Source organism: Erpetoichthys calabaricus, chromosome 4 (genome assembly GCF_900747795.2).
Source record: "Erpetoichthys calabaricus chromosome 4, fErpCal1.3, whole genome shotgun sequence".
Classification (NCBI taxonomy): Eukaryota; Metazoa; Chordata; class Cladistia; order Polypteriformes; family Polypteridae; genus Erpetoichthys; species Erpetoichthys calabaricus.
The window spans coordinates 191,178,178-191,194,581 of record NC_041397.2 but is presented as its reverse complement, the minus strand read 5'-3'; the positions used below and the strand labels follow the sequence as shown (position 1 = coordinate 191,194,581).

General features: G+C 36.2%; 1 protein-coding gene across 1 annotated transcript in view; it reads right to left on the bottom strand.

Moving 5' to 3' along the window:
• gpa33a (glycoprotein A33 (transmembrane), paralog a) overlaps positions 1-16,404 on the bottom strand; it is a 59,685-nt gene that overhangs the window by 28,276 nt on the left and 15,005 nt on the right. The window contains exons 2-4 of the mRNA XM_028800095.2: positions 12,261-12,424; positions 7,610-7,826; positions 5,348-5,512 (exon numbers count right to left, since the gene is read on the bottom strand). Coding sequence (XP_028655928.1) covers positions 5,348-5,512; positions 7,610-7,826; positions 12,261-12,424 — 546 coding nt within the window. The remainder of the gene's footprint in view (positions 1-5,347; positions 5,513-7,609; positions 7,827-12,260; positions 12,425-16,404) is intronic.

Sequence of the window (16,404 nt, the reverse complement as noted above, 5' to 3'; positions counted from 1 at the left end):
TTTGATTTAGAAAACCGTAGCCTGTGATTTTATAGATCCGATAAAGCAAGCTCATTTTTTGTGGTTTTTAGTATTAGTGCAACTAAACATAATAACCTGTGTGAAGGATAAGTCTTTAGCTGGCATAAGTTTCTCTTCCTAAACTCAGTATGAATTTCAGAGCAGCGACTCAAACACACACTCGCAGAAGAGCCTTATTAAGTGAGTGGAGACAATCTTTGAATAAATCATCACCATTTAAGTGCATGCACTAGAAGCTTTATATCTACCTTAGAACTTATCTGTTCAACTGGATAAAAGACCACAATTGTGTCAAAACCTTTATAAGCCAGTCCTGAACAGTGTTTCTTGAGTTAATGTTTATATCTCTCTATTTATAAAAAAAAAAAATCTTCTGGGAAGCAAAATCAAGGCTACGATACGTGATCTTCTCGAAAGACATTTAAAAGACCCGCGAGACGTACCGTGGGGACCGTAAACATGAGACTTTGTGCCAAGAGATTGTCCCACGGCCGTAGCAAAAATGACAGCGGCTGTACAGGCTTTAAAAAGATCGAAGGGCAGCGCGACAGCAGCCCCCCCGCCGACAACGCAAGCAGCGTTATACGTCCTGCAAGAAAGAATTTAACCACGCCCGGGGCCAGAAATAAAGGAAAAGGATTGTTTTTACAACGTCACGCGAGACCAGGCAGTGAGCCATCATTTAAAAGGAGTCCACAGACCTCTAACCAAGCAGTTGTTGGATTGCTTTTGGCAGAGAAGTATCATGTGCTCCCAGCTCTTAAAACAACAACATGCGATAAGCAGAAGAGACAGCTAGCAAGCAGCAGAAAGACAGCAAATGATCCAAAGACATATCCTTAGCGTGTATTCAGATGCCCCCCCCACCCCCTTCCACAACACGAGCAGTATTATACGTCTGGCAAGAAAAAGATGTAACCAAAAATAAAGGACAAGTATTGTTTTTAAAGTAAAAGTGAAAATAATGCATATGTAACAATTCACAAGAAAATGATCTCTTTAAATTGTAGATTGCCTGCCTAAGGTAAAGTCATCCCTGATGACTGGGGACGTGGGAATGAGGGGTCCTTTCATCGGATTAGCGCTATTTCAGATGTGAAATGGCAAAATGGGGGAGGCAGCTTGATGAATGAGGTCTCCAGGCCTTAAAACAAATCCAAATCATATTATGTGATATCATCTAATGTGAAATTCTACTCCGTACTTCTAATACTGTATTGAGGATTTACTCTGTTCTGTGTATTGTACTGTATTGACCCCCTTCTTTTTGACACCCACTGCACGCCCAACCTACCTGGAAAGGGGTCTCTCTTTGAACTGCCTTTCCCAAGGTTTCTTCCATTTTTTCCCTCCAAGGGTTTTTTTTTTTTTGGTCTTCTTAGAGGGTCATGGCTGGGGGGCTGTCAAGAGGCAGGGCCTATTAAAGCCCATTGCGGCACTTCTTGTGTGATTTTGTGCTATACAAAAATAAATTGTATATCTGGTAAACTGAACACAGGGGTGGGCGAGCGAAGCGAGCAGGGGGCGGAGCCCCCTAGTAAAAATTAAGGAAATAGAATTCACAAATGTTATACCTTTTTCTATAGGACAGAAAAAAGATCAGACTAATCCAACTTACAGTACATTCATGTTGTTTTTTGTTGTCTTTTTGTTTGTGTGTACATGCATATAGAATATCCATTTTCTACTATACTTATGTTACAGATAAACTAGGGGAGGGCAAGGTAATGCGTTATTATTGCATTAACGCAGACAATTATTTTATTGCACGTTAACGCAGTTTTTGTTATTAGTATTATTTTGAAAGCCTCCGTCTCACTAGCGAGCAATAGAGATCAGTGATCTTCTTGTTACAGCACTTTTCGATATGCATTTGCTAGAAGGAAAGTTAGCTTTGTTGATCTGACTGATTCCCTGTGTGTGCATGAGTAGCGAACAGCAAATAGCTTCTAAAATGGCACGTGGAGAGATACCAAAGTGAATGGTCAAAGCAAAATTTTTTTCGTCTTCTCGCTGAATTGGACTCTGATTTGTCGGACTCCGACTTTGATGCAAGTGATCTCAACATGTAGGTCAAAAACGAAAGTGAGATACCAGCATCAGCTGATCGTGGTGCTGAACACGTTCGTGTACCTGATGCACCTATGGCAATGTTCGCCTGGGAGGACAGATATGATGACAGGAGGTAAAAACCATATTGCGTCTCACTGCAACTGCCACCCGGCACGCACCTGTCTCACAAAGACAGCCAGGCAGCTAGTCCACCGTGCATTCCTCCTGGCTGTCGAGCTGCTGCTGTAGCAAACAGGCGCTGACAGCAGGAACAAGCAGCAACAGTTGTTTTATGTTGATTTACGTGTGAAACCATTGCTTTGTTCACTTTTCAGAAACTTGAGTTTTTTGGAAAAAATATTAGCCCTTAAAGAGTTGCTACTGAACATACACTGTTTATGCTATTCCCTGATAAAAGAAAATGTTTCTGCTGGTATCTGTTCAGATAAAAAAGAAAACAGATTTAGAAATGCTAACTTGCTCAGAAGGTGCCTTTTATAATGTTTTGATCGTGGCTCTGGACTCTGAGGGTAATTTGTTTTTCAACAAACAAACTAGATAAAAGTTAATGCCCCGACAGTAGGAAATAGCTTTGGTTTTATATTTGATTTGATTACATTAATGTTTAAGTTGAGATTTACAAGAAATATTTTAACTGCTACTATATAAAGGGAATATTGCTGTTAAAAAGCACCTTATTTGTTTGAAGTGTTTGCAAACCAAATACATCCAATACACTACTTTTGCACATAGCAATGTGATTGATGCGATTGCAGACAATCGTGATTAATTGCGATTAAAAATTTTAATTGTTGCCCAGCACTAAAATAAATCTTATTATTTTGTATACTGCAGCAAACATGGTTGGGTTATTTGTTGATAAACGGTCTTATCACAATGTCCAAACCACAAACAGAAAAGTGAAAATTAATTTCTGTTAAACAGATCTCTTCATAGTTCTAATGTCCTGGCCAAAAGATTAAACACAGATCTCCTGCATGCGATATCTGCATTCACAGGATGATACTTACAAGGGGCTGTGTACAATACCATGCACGATACAACCTCTGCATAATTTACTTAACTGACAAATTGGTCACTTCTAATATATAGGACAATTAAGTTATTTTTAAGAATAACTTTTGACAAATTGAGATTGATAAATGTTACTTTCTTGGGAACAGATCATCACCCTACACATATGGAATTTGTAACATTTTTGACAAGTTATATAATCGGGTCTAACAGATATGTCAATATTATTTTGCTGACTCAGCATCATCTTATAGGTATTGTTACACTTAGAAGAAATATTATGAAATAATATTCCTCTTAACTTAAAAATGGGTTATAGTTATGTGTTTTCGAGATATACATTTTGGAATTCCCACACTGCTTACTGTAACATACTAACATTAACCTGCCAAAGGAGTCTCATGGAAGAATCAATAAGACATTTCATCTAACCACAAACCAGTCTTAATTCTCGCTTCTTTGTTCATCAGAACATCTCTCAATTATTATGTATTACTTATGTTTTATGCAATTTGAAAAATGATCCAACACCAGTGTCAAAAAAAAAAAAAAAAAAAATCACAAGGAAACAATAGGATGAAGAGCTATGAAGAAATATATATCACACCTATGGTTTACTTGCAGGCTGACATAAAAACGAGATAAACAAATTTATTTCTGATATAAGTACATTCAAAACGATCTACTAAGATATAGCACATCTAAACAATAAAGCAAAACAACATTCCAAAACCTGATGAATCCAGTTTAGAGTTTTGGGGACCAGAGTCTGACCCAACAGCATAGGGATAGCACATGTCCAACACTGGTCTCATTCTCTCTCTCTCTCTCTCTCTCTCTCATTTACTCACACCCTTCAAAACCACAAGTTGGAATTTTCAAATAAACCCAACTGAATTTGCTCATCATACTGTGTAAAAATTGATTTTATTTTAGATGCAACATATGCCACCTTCACTGGACAAGGAAAACTACTTGCTATCATGGTAAAACATCAAGGTAGACCATTTATTACAGCTTACTTTGGAGATGTGTTGTTTTTGTTCACTTTGATTGCCAACCACTCCTTTACTTTGTTGGAAAAAAACAGTGAATAGAAAAGAAATCATTGCATGTGTTCAGTGATTTTCGCATGTTAGAAAACATTCACTGCATCTGTGATGGTAGCCTGATTTATTAACCACACAATGCATTTTTTTTAAAGACTAAACATCATATCTACAAAGACCCTAACTCAGCCCTGCACTTTTACAATATGTTCACACATATACACTCGAACTCAAACTCATTGAAAGGTATTTATGAATATGAAATGGTTCTTTATCTGACATGAAAGCTCAAGGGAAACATGACCACTGTATTCAATTCAGGTCAGGACTGCTTTTTCAACTTGTTTTAGCTTGTTTGTTTCTTAATAAATACATAGAAAACAAAATTACAATGATCCAGAAGGTAATAAAGACACAACAGAATTTTTATCAAAGCGTATAATGAAATCTTGAATTCACTAGACTTGTGAAACATAAAAATCACAATTAAGCACAAAATAAAGAACTGAACAAGGTTCCAATCCATTAAATGGCACATACCACCCCTCACTTATATTGGGTCACATGAGAACAATCTCGGTGTCTGGGGCAGGATTCAAACCCATTCTTCTTGAGCTATTAATCAGCAGTGTTATTACTGTGTTACAGTGACCATGACATTTTCTGTTCAAAGGTGAATAGAAGTTAAATAAAAGATTCTGTCACTGCAGCAAAAAATTCATTCATTCACTCTCTTTCAACCCACTCCATCTTGTTACAGCATGCCAAGCTGAAAATACCAGGCTACTGTATCCCTTGCAAGAGCTTTAGCCTGCATTGGCAAATCACTAGGTGTTCCCAGACTAGCCAAGAGACTAAATCCCTCCAGCATGCCTTATGCCTGCCCCAGGGTCTGCTCTCACTGGGCTGTATAAGATGTATATGTAGAAACTCTGAAAACTAATTTCCACCTTAACATTCGGCTTGAAAATTAGGTACACTAGGCTTACAACCAAAATGTGTACTTTGCAGAACATGAATTTTCTTGTTAGGTTTACTGAAGCAGTTAAGCAAACAGAGGAATTTACACAATCTGCATTTCTGAGTTCACAAACTTACTTGCCCTCAGTAGTTCTTAGTGAATAACTCTTTCTCTGCCTTTCTTCTTGCTTTAAATGCCATAATAGACTGCTGTTAAAAATGTTACCTACCTTGTGTACTTTTAGGGGGCAAATCTCTCATCTTGTTTGCAGCACTATAAGACTGCCAGCTATAAGTTGGTTCTGGAGATCCCTCGGCAGATTTGCACAACAAACGGATATTTTCCCCATACTCAGGCTTTCCTTCCAGTGAGCAGACTGGGGTTGAAGGAGCAACTGTGAACAACCAAAAAAGCAACACTTTTATATCATGTGTGTTTGAAATAGCTTTCCGAAAGATTCCATTAAATCTGTAAAGGCTAAGGTACTCCTATTAATAGTCTAATTATATAATAAATCTAAAAGCAAATCTAAATATTAAACTATATCTGCAAAAATAGACATCAGTTCTGCTTGTTCTTCACCTTCAGTGACACATGAAATGAGAGAATTCTAGCCAATTCTTTTAATTAAAATTAGTTCAGATGTGTTAGGGGAAAGTATGTTTTATTAAAACTTACACAATTTAACAAAAAGTTATCACTTTGCATTTCACTGCAAGTGTGGTACCTGTGGCAGGAATAAGAGATTCACTTAAGTGACATTCAGAAAGTTAGTACATTTGTACATGCATGCACTAACAAATAAATATGAATACACATTCATACAGTACATATATAAACAGGGTCTAATAAAGTATACATTTATAATAAAGCACATACTCTGAATAAAAATTCAGTCAAAGCTAATTAAAAAAATAAATAAAGAACAATCATCTTAACTTGCATGTCTTGGGAATGTTGAGAGTAAAATAAAGTAACCAAGGAAAGCCCATGCAAACACAGAAGGCACAAGAAAGAACATGCAAACTCCATACTGGTTAAGAATTCTGCAAGACTTAATTTTAAACAAAATAAAAGCTTGTTGCGAATTATTTGAGTTCAAATGGTGACACACTTCAAAGTGTGTATCCCAAAAACTGTAATTCTGTATGAAAAAAGAGAGTATATTGAAAATTTTATGAAACACTCCCCACAAAGCTCCAAATGTTTTAAAAATAGAGGGAAAAAAACACACACACAAACTTAGACAGACCAAAAAAAAAAAAAAACGCTGCCCTTGTAACATTCTAGTTGTTTTTTTTATGATAAATGGTGCTTCACAATACTCCATATACTTCCCTCGAACAAATAGTATGTGGTATCTTTAAGGTAAATATTTTGCAATCTAATTAAATTAGAACACTTAATATTTAATGCTCTTGCATTTCTACTCTTATCATATGCGTTTCTAGACAATTAATGGAAGTCAGCACTAATGTAAATAATATCTTCATGAATATGTGCAAAATGAGGGTACACTCAACTAAAAATTGTATACTACACATATTTCTTTTGAATCCGACTATCCAAAGTATTGTATAATGTAGTCAAAACCCTACTTTTGACACCTGTCAGCTGATACGTGGCTCACTTGATCATATTTGTCTTCAATCCTTTATTATCTCTATTTGGAATAACAGCCTACTGGAATCAGACATAGTCCATATTTTAGGAGGAAAAAAAAAGTTAATTATGGAATATTAATTTAAACCCAAGATAGCAAACATAATGGTACACTAGTTTTATTACTGATGACTTGATCATGGACATTATATATTTACTGAATCCTTTCAGTATGGCAGGAAAAAGACAAAAAAAATAGACATTATATCTGAAATGTAACTTCGGCATGTCAGGAAAAGATAAAGAGAAAGGTGAAACCTGCTTGTGGCTCTTTCATATTTGTTTGGCAGTTTCAAAGAGACATGTGAATAGGTTGCACGTATGAAAGTGTGAGCCTGGGACTTGAAAGTGGAAAATCTGTTGCTTATGCTTGAGGGGGAGCAAAGTTTATTGAAGTACAAAATATTAACAATTGTTAATAGCAAATGTATTTTTGTCTAGGTCAGGATTAAGTTTTGAAGGGGAATTTTGCTAAATATGTTTTTCTGAATGAAGTCCAGTTGCCATGACTCAACTACCAGATAATTTCACCTGGATGACTGAGAATCTTCACAGACATGTTTTTCTGAAGTAACACTGTTGTTTTTTGCTATAAGTAAACAAATGGGGAAGAGTAAAACATAAAATGTACGACTTGGTGAAACAGTTGAGAACAACATTATTCCGAAAAGGTGCTCTAATCGCTGTTATATTTGTCTCTTTGGCTCTAAAAGGTTCTCTGCCTTCACTGTCAACATCAACAATAATTGTCTCAAAACCTTCTAACTAAACTCAATGGCGCAGATTCACATCAAAATGAAAAAGGGTGTTTAAAAAAAATTATACATACCTAATACAACTAAACTTGTAACGTCCTGGATTTTCCCAGTCACATCTTTTTTTACATTAACATTGCACTCAATAGTGCCATTGTCAACCATTGATATCCCACTGATGTTAACTGATGCAGTATTCCTAGGAATGTCTCCTGCAAATGCAGCTCGATTTTGATACTCGTCTCCTATGTCAGTATCTTTGTCTGGCCAGTAGTACATTAAAATGAGTGCCTAAAAATAAAAAATTAAAAAAGTAAATCTCTATGCGTTTTACCTTTATCATTTATATACAGTGGTTCTGACAAATTGAAATCGTGCAAAAACAAATTGAATCGTGCAAAAACAAATCGGAAAACATAAAAAAAAAATTGAAAACAAACACAAATCAGAAAATGCAAAAACAAATTGAATTCGCAAAAGCAAATTCGAAGATGCAACAACAAATCAGAATACGCAAATGCAAATCTGAAACACAAAAACAAATCAAAAACTGCAACAACAGATTGAATGCACAAAAACAAATGAGAAAACACAAAAACAAATCCAAAAACGGAAAAATTGAATGTGCAAAAGCAAATCAGAAAGAACAAATGCAAATGGAGCAGCACCCTAACAAAACGAAGATTGTGCAAACAAATTGAGAAGCACGAAAACAAAAAGAACAGTGTATAACCCAAATTTAGGCTGAAAAAACAGTGAAAACTAAAGTTCATCACAATTTAATCCCATCATTTCAATGAGTGGTGTGGTGGAAGCAAAAATGGCGTAAAAGGGATGTTATCTTTTGTAGGTATTTTTTATATACTATACTTTGGAAGAAATTGAAAAGTTTGCATAACTTCAAGCACTCTCCGCCAAAGCAGTGTTTAAAAGTATTACAAACATATTTCAGTACTTTTAATTGGCAATGAAGCTATAACTTAACACTAGAATTACCAGAGTCTACGAAAAAACTTGTAGATCCGGCCCACCACCGTTCTCAGCTCTCTTTTGTCTTCTAAATGTGCCGATTAAGATGAGCCAGCAAGCAGCCGGCTATTCCATCCCCCACCGTCACAGAACGTTCACTAAGTTTTCCCAGCTCATGCCTTGTTTGATTAGCTGGGAGTGACTGAACTGCTAGAGTTTTAGAGTGGAAATAATAGATCATTATTTGGAACACACGCATTTCATGTGTGTTCCGTTTCTACAGTAATCTGTGTAAACACATTTTTAAGACAGAAACATTTTTCATATTTTAGTAGTAAATGACAAAATGTAGGCATAAACTCCGTAGAGTAGTGGTAAGATTTGCTGACTTGTAATCAAACGTCCCCAGTGTAATCAAGAGTCCCCGGTTCGATCCCGACTTCCTCCTATATTTGCTGTTTTCAGTAATGAGCTGCTCTTATTGTTAATATTATACAGTACACACATACACTTAGTTTGTGTCTGTAACACACAGTGTACATTTATAGGACTTGTAAAAGTTTCCGGGTTTTTTTTTCCACTTTTATTCTCTCTAAATCATGATCACAATACATACTAAGTTGCGGATAGTTGATACAGACTGATCAGCCAATCGGTGCACAGCAGGCCTGTTGCGCCTTAGAGGCCCAAGTTCGATTCCCAGCTGGAAAGAAAGTGTTATTTTTTTTCTTTTTAACTATATAAAGTGGTATGCACTGTCAGTCAGTCAGATCGTTGTATTTTCATTATGGATGCTCCTTTTAAAATATTATTTTTAACAATTGAGACTGCAATTAACATGAACAAGTGTCTTTATAACTGTTATTATATAACATATATAAAAACAGCTAAGGGGATAGATAAATAGCTATAGTGCGTCTTTATTTGATCCAAATAAATAACATGTGAGCTGATTTATTTACTTATCTTCCTACAGCATAAAGTCACAAGTGAACTGTTGAGCTTCCTCTGTTTGATCGTCAAGGGCATGCTCACAAATTACACGTGTAATGCCACGAAAAATACCTGCTGACACTTTAGTACGCGAGCAATGGTACGAGAATGCAGTTAGACTTTTTTTGGGCACATACACCACGCTAGTGTTTATATCTGGACGATGTAGCGTTGGCGAGCTCTGTAAGCCGTGCTGTTTCTTTGAAGGACAGGTGATTGGCAGGATGACGTAAAACTAAAAAAAAGACGCTAACTTTGACAAGTACTATACATTTACAGCGGCTGTTACAATCGCAAATCAAATGTATGCTTTTATTGTATATTAACAATAAGAACAGCTTACTACTCAAAACGTTTTTTTTGGAAGATGTCAAGACTCGAACCCAGAACCTTGTGAGATGGAGTCGGCAGCTCTAACCAGTATATTACCCAAGAAGGCAGGACAGAAAGCAGCACTAACCTGGTTTCTTTTTCTTCGATTATAGCCTTAGAAAAAAGCGCATTTGTTCTGTTATACTTTTATCTTTTGTGAAAGTGTATAAAGATATTTGGAATTCAGGCTTCAAACATTATACACTTCCTGCCTACATTTTGTCAATTATTACTAAAGCATGAAAAATGTTCCTGTTTTAACGATGTGTTTACTGTGCATAGATCGTTGTAGACACTAAACACACATGAAATGCAAGTGTTCCAAATAACGATATAGTATTTATAAAAGGTGTCATTTTGCATGACTTTTCTCAGCTCAAGTCTGCTTACCTACTTGTCAGTTGCTTAGAGCTGTATAGAGTGAGAGAACTGTGTGCCGGTGGGGGGATGTGATAGCCGACTGCTTGCTGTTTGCTGCTTATCAACAAATTTAAAGGACAAAAGACGCTGATGGAGAAGTGCGAAGCGTTTTAAGGTGGGACAGATCTACAAGTTTTTTTGTAGGCTCTGGTAATTCTAGTGTTAATGCAGACGGCACTCTAATGAAAAATGTTTGATATTGGCCTTTTTTATTGCATTACTATACACGCTACTAACATGTTCTATGTAACATGAGCAATGTAGTGTTTGCATGACAAGTTGTATTCCTAGTACTGTATTATTAACTTTTCACGTCAACACCACTGTATTATTGGTCAGAGGCCCGGTTCCGTGAGCTGATCCAAGGTCAGGGTCAATATATGATGCCCACCGGATACCAAGCTTCACAGTCAATGAGCTTTTGTTGCTGGGGGAAGTGTGGTTGAAAGTGAAGTGTCTGCACCCCCTTGTACCCGCTTCTCATGGGGCTGCTTTTATTGACAGCTTCTCCAGGTATTTCCGCTCCTTCAGACAGTATGCAACCTCTGGTAGAGCATGTCACTCTCACATTCAGACCCGGGGCGCTATAGCATTTTGATTACTGTGTATTTGTGGATGAAATATAAAACTATTTTACTTTGTAGAATCTCTCATAGCAGTTTGTTGCAAGAGCACTTTTGATCATTTCAGTCCCAGGTCTAGTGCAACTCAGGTACTCTGCGCTGTACTTCGTTATATTTCACTTTCAGCATTTGATATCACCATATTTAGAAAGTGAGTATGAAACGAGACAGTCATTCCATTTAGTGTAAAAAAAATTAATTACTGGGTCTTAACAGGTGGTGTGGTGGAAACAGTCATGCCAAATGTCTACAGTCTATTTAGCTATTTTTAATAATTGGACATTAAACTTTTGCATTCCTGCCAGAGTTCCATTTAAAGTATTACACATACAAGTTTGTCTGTCCTGTACTGACTGGTAGTAATGCTAAGAGCATAACGGCAAGCACACATAACCAACCAAAAGCAATTACCTGTGACACATGCGACAACTGATCTTTTTAGCACAATTTGTTAGTTGGCCGATTTTAGACAAAACTGTTATATCCGATACCGATGCATCAACTTCATTCTGCTATGCTTGCAGTAGACATGACAGATTTCTACTGGATATAGACCCATTTACTGATGAAACCCCAGTCAGCTCTGCCACTGCTTTGGCTGAAAGTGCTTGAAGTTATAGAAATGTTATGTTTTCCTCTAAAGTATATAAAATACCTAAAAAAAAGATACGAGGTCTCTTTTACCTTTTAATGTTCTCACTTCTACCACACCACTCGTTGAAAAGCTGGGATTGAATCGTGATGTATGTTTAGCTCTCATTGTTTTTTCTGCTTCGATTTGTGTTATGTGCTGCTATTTTTGTTTTCATGCTTTTCAACTTGTTTGCAAAGTCTTTGTTTTGTTTGTATGCTGCTCCAATTCCATTTGTTGTTCCTGATTTGTTGTTGCGTATTCAGTTTGCTTTTGCGCATTTAATGTTTTTCAGTTTTCTGATTTGTTTTTGCTTTTCTAATTTGTTTTTGCACATTCTGATTTGCTTTTGCATTTTCCGATTTGTTTTTGCATGTTGCACTTTAGGGCCTCTGTATTTATATAATATGAAAAATACAAAAAAAAGGATACAATAAATAAGACTATTACCTCTTGAATGACTCATACATTTATTATGCATGTACTAGATTTTAAGAGGAAAAATAGATTTTTTTTATACTAAACTAATACAAAACTACACTATTATAAAAATGTACAACATATGTTTATTTTACATTATCAAAGACTTTTCTTAGACAGGACCATAAAGTAACATACAGATTGTGAAGCAAGTAAATAGCAAACAATACAAAAGAAAATAAAACAACAAGTTTAGATATAAATGGCTACATAAGATAAGAGAAAGGATATTTAAACCTTAGAAAGACCATCTTTTGAAAGACGTGACCACTCAACAGTGGCTGTAGTCACTGAAGTTAAAGTTGATTTGAAAGTACAAGGTATTGTTATATTGTCTCCTCTAGCCACATCATAGGAAGCTGCAGGGATGTCCACTTGAATACACCAAGAAAAATATAATACTGGGGAAAGAAAAAAAAAAACAGTTGCTTTACATCATGACTGTATGCTCCCAGAACAAAAACACATTCATACACATATAATTATGGTAAATTGAACAATTATTTTGGTATATTCAGCATTATTACTTTGCCTTGTGTTCATTATATCTGGGGATAGTTAGCTTACCTCTTAAACATCAAAACAAGAAACATAAGAAATAAATGGAAAGATTGACTTTGAAATAAGTACAGCATAAAATAAACTACACCAGGCCCTAATAGTAAATGAATAAAGTGAAAACAAAAAACTACAAAACCACTCCTTTTGCATTCCCAATAGAAAAGCTTGATCATTAAGGCTATGCTTTAGTTCAATTTGGACAGTAACAGACTAGGATGAAAAGGCCATTAAGTGCCATATCGATGCAATACCTTTTACTTTAGTGCTGTTTTTGCTAATCAGAGACTTTAGGTAATATAAGGTAAGAGCGCAGAGCTCCAATGGTATTGTAAGAAATTGACTGGACTGATTCAACTGAACCATAAAAATACATAATAGATTTTAGTCAAGAATATGGCCTTGGAATAATTCTGTGTGATGATCTGCAAAAACCCTTATACAAATGTAAACAACTTTACATCTTTGAGGCACTCATCGTCGTCTTCTTTCGGCTGCTCCTGTTAGGGGTTGCCATAGCGAATGATCTTCTTCCATATTGTCCTGTCTTCTGCATCTTGCTCTGTTACACCCAACAACTGCATGTCCTCTCTCCCCACATCCAGAAACCTTCTCTTAGGCCTTCCTCTTTTCTTCTTGCCTGGCAGCTCTATCATTAACATCCTTTTCCCAATATACTCAGCATCTCTCCTCTGCACATGTCAAAACCAACGCAATTTCGCCTCTCTGACTTTGTCTCGTCTGTCAACCTGTCCATCACCACTGCAAATAAGAAAGGGCTCAGGGCCGATCCCTGATGTAATCCTACCTCCACGTTGAATGCATCCGTCACTTCTACTGCAGTTCTCACCACTGTCACACTTCCCTCGTACATATCCTGTACAACTCTTACATACTGTACTTCTCTGTCACTCCTGACATTCTCATACAATACCACAACTCCTCTCAAGGCATCCTGTCATACGCTTTCCCCAGGTCCACAAAGACGCAATGCAACTCCTTCTGGGCTTCTCTATACTTCTCTATCAACACCCTCAGAGCAAACATTGCATCTGTGGTGCTCTTTCCTGGCATGAAACCATACTGCTGCTCACTAATCATCACCTCACTTCTTAACCTAGCTTCCACTACTCTTTCCCATAACTTCATGCTGTGGCTCATCAATTTTATCCCCCTATAGTTACTACAGTTCTGCACATCCCACTTATTCTTTAAAAAAAAAAAAAAAAAAAAAAAAAAAAAAAAAAAATCGGTACCAGTACACTTCTCCGCTCCTCAGGCATCCTCTCACTTTCCAAGATTCCATTAAACAATCTGCTTAAAAACTCCACTGCCACCTCTTCTAAACACCTCCATGCTTCCACAGGTATATCATCTGGACCAACGGCTTTTCCATTCTTCATCCTCTTTATAGCTGTCCTTACTTCCTCCTTGCTAATCCGTTGCACTTCCTGATTTACTATCTCCACATCATCTAACCTTCTCTCTCTCTCTCTCTCTCTCCATTCATCAGCCTCTCAAAGTAGTCTTTCCATCTGCTCAATACACCCTCCCCACTTGTAATTATGTTTCTATCTTTATCACCCTAATGTGCTGCACATTTTTCCCAGTTTGGTCCCTTTGTCTAGCCAATCGGTACAGGTCCCTTTCTCCCTCCTTAGTGTCCAACCTCTCATACAACTCATCATATGCCTTTTCTTTAGCCTTCGACACCTCTCTCTTCACCTTGCGCCTTATCTCCTTGTACTCTTGTCTACTTTCTGCATCTCTCTGACTATCCCACTTCTTTTTCGCCATCGTCATCCTCATCCTTTGAGACACTCATATTTGATATTAAAACAGGATTCTAGCACAATTGTGATACTACTCCCACAAACCACTAGGGCCATATTCATTGTTCATGGCTGAATTTGGCAGCATTGTATCTAATTATGATCAAATCGTGTTGATGGGAAATTTTAATAGACATGAAACTGAAACTCTTATAAAATGATCTGTTAAGCACAGTAGGAGTTTTTCCTGATTACCAATGACCGGACTCACTGTTAAAAATCACACATTAGATTTAATAATTGTTTTTATCATTCAAGATTTAAATATTACTTTATTACAAGAAGTTCTCTCTTTATTATTGCTAAATTACATTTGGTTTGGTTTTGCCTTTAACAATATAATTAGATTAAAACGAGAACAGTATAACACAAGTGTAACTCTGCATCAAAATATGTACATATTTTGAGAAAAATCAAAAATAATTTTGGATAAAATCTAGATCAGCTGACATCTTATTATAATATAACAGCTCTCCTTAAAATAAAAGTGATTAAACTACTTAGAAACTCACTCTGGTTTAATGAGTACTCACACTCTTAAATTACTATGTACAGTGACAAAAATTCCAGTTTAAGTGGAGAGCACAACAGTTCACTATGACTACTAATGTAGATTATTGGATGACAACCTGGAATAATTCTCATGTTTAGAACAGTTTTTAGTTTAACAAATGGAATATGGAATATTGAAAAACAATTGAAAATGCCTACAACAATGAACAGTGCAGGGTTTACCTTCTTCTTCAACATAAAATTGACAATATAAAGATCCCATCACATCACTTTCCATGGCAAATAGGCTACTTGCATAAAAGACAAACCTGTTTCATACCCATCTGTAAATGAACAGATGGGAGCTGCAACCCTACTGTGAAAGGCAACATGAAAGATGGTCAAAGAGACAAATACCAACAAAGTTCAGAAGAGATGAGAGAATGCACACACAACAAAAGTACCACAATATAGTGTGCAGGAGCCACTCACAGACTGCAACACAATAATGCAGATTGCTGATGTAGACAGTATTACAGTATAATCAGTTCATCGTGCTGCTTGTTCTTTTCCTACATATTCCACATGTAAGTAATGATGTAGTTTTTACAAATGATTTACATTAAAAAAATATTAACTTTTTCTTAATTTACTATGATTATATTTTGAGCTGATTAAAAAGGTGCTATTTTGTTTTTTAATGATTAAATATTAAAGTGATTTTATGGCTAGCAGCATCACTACTATGGAAACCACTCATGTCACAGCAATCCTTTGGGTCTCTCTTGCTCCTACTAGAACAAAAGAGTGCAATGTGTGAAAATGTATGCACAATAAAAGAAAACTTTGTAAAGTACATTGTAAAGATGTACTTTAACTTAGATTTTACAGTTTTCACTCTCCATTTTTTACTATTGAGCAAAAAGCTGACATTGAAGTACTTGTAGCCTTTCAGCATTTAATGTTGTGAAACTGGTGGGAACAAAAACATTTAAACCAAATTGAGTTGAGAGTACAGAGTTTGAGAACTACTGTTATATTAAAGAAATTTACCCTAATTTAACAGCTAATTGACTGGAATTCATATCATGCAAGCATCAAAAAACCACCTTTCTCCACCCTCTAATAGAACCACCTTTTTCCACGCTCTCAAACATACACAGTTTTTAACATGTGAAAAACAATCGGGATTAAATCACTTAGAGATCTGTACATATACAAAGTCTTTGCATTCTACAAACAATTACACTCTAAATTTAACTTTCCAGCAACACGTTTCTTTCACTATCTTCAAATCAGAAACAAACCTATTAAACAAAACCTACCCAATTTCTCTCACCTCCCACCTGCCTCTATTACGTAAGAAATATTGATCAGACTTGAGGACTCAGACAGCATTTCCGTAATATATAAAAACTTTTTAAAGTCCCTCCCTTTCAAAGATCCTCGAGTACAATGAGAAAAGGATCTCACACTCAACATCTCAGAAAAGGAGTGGA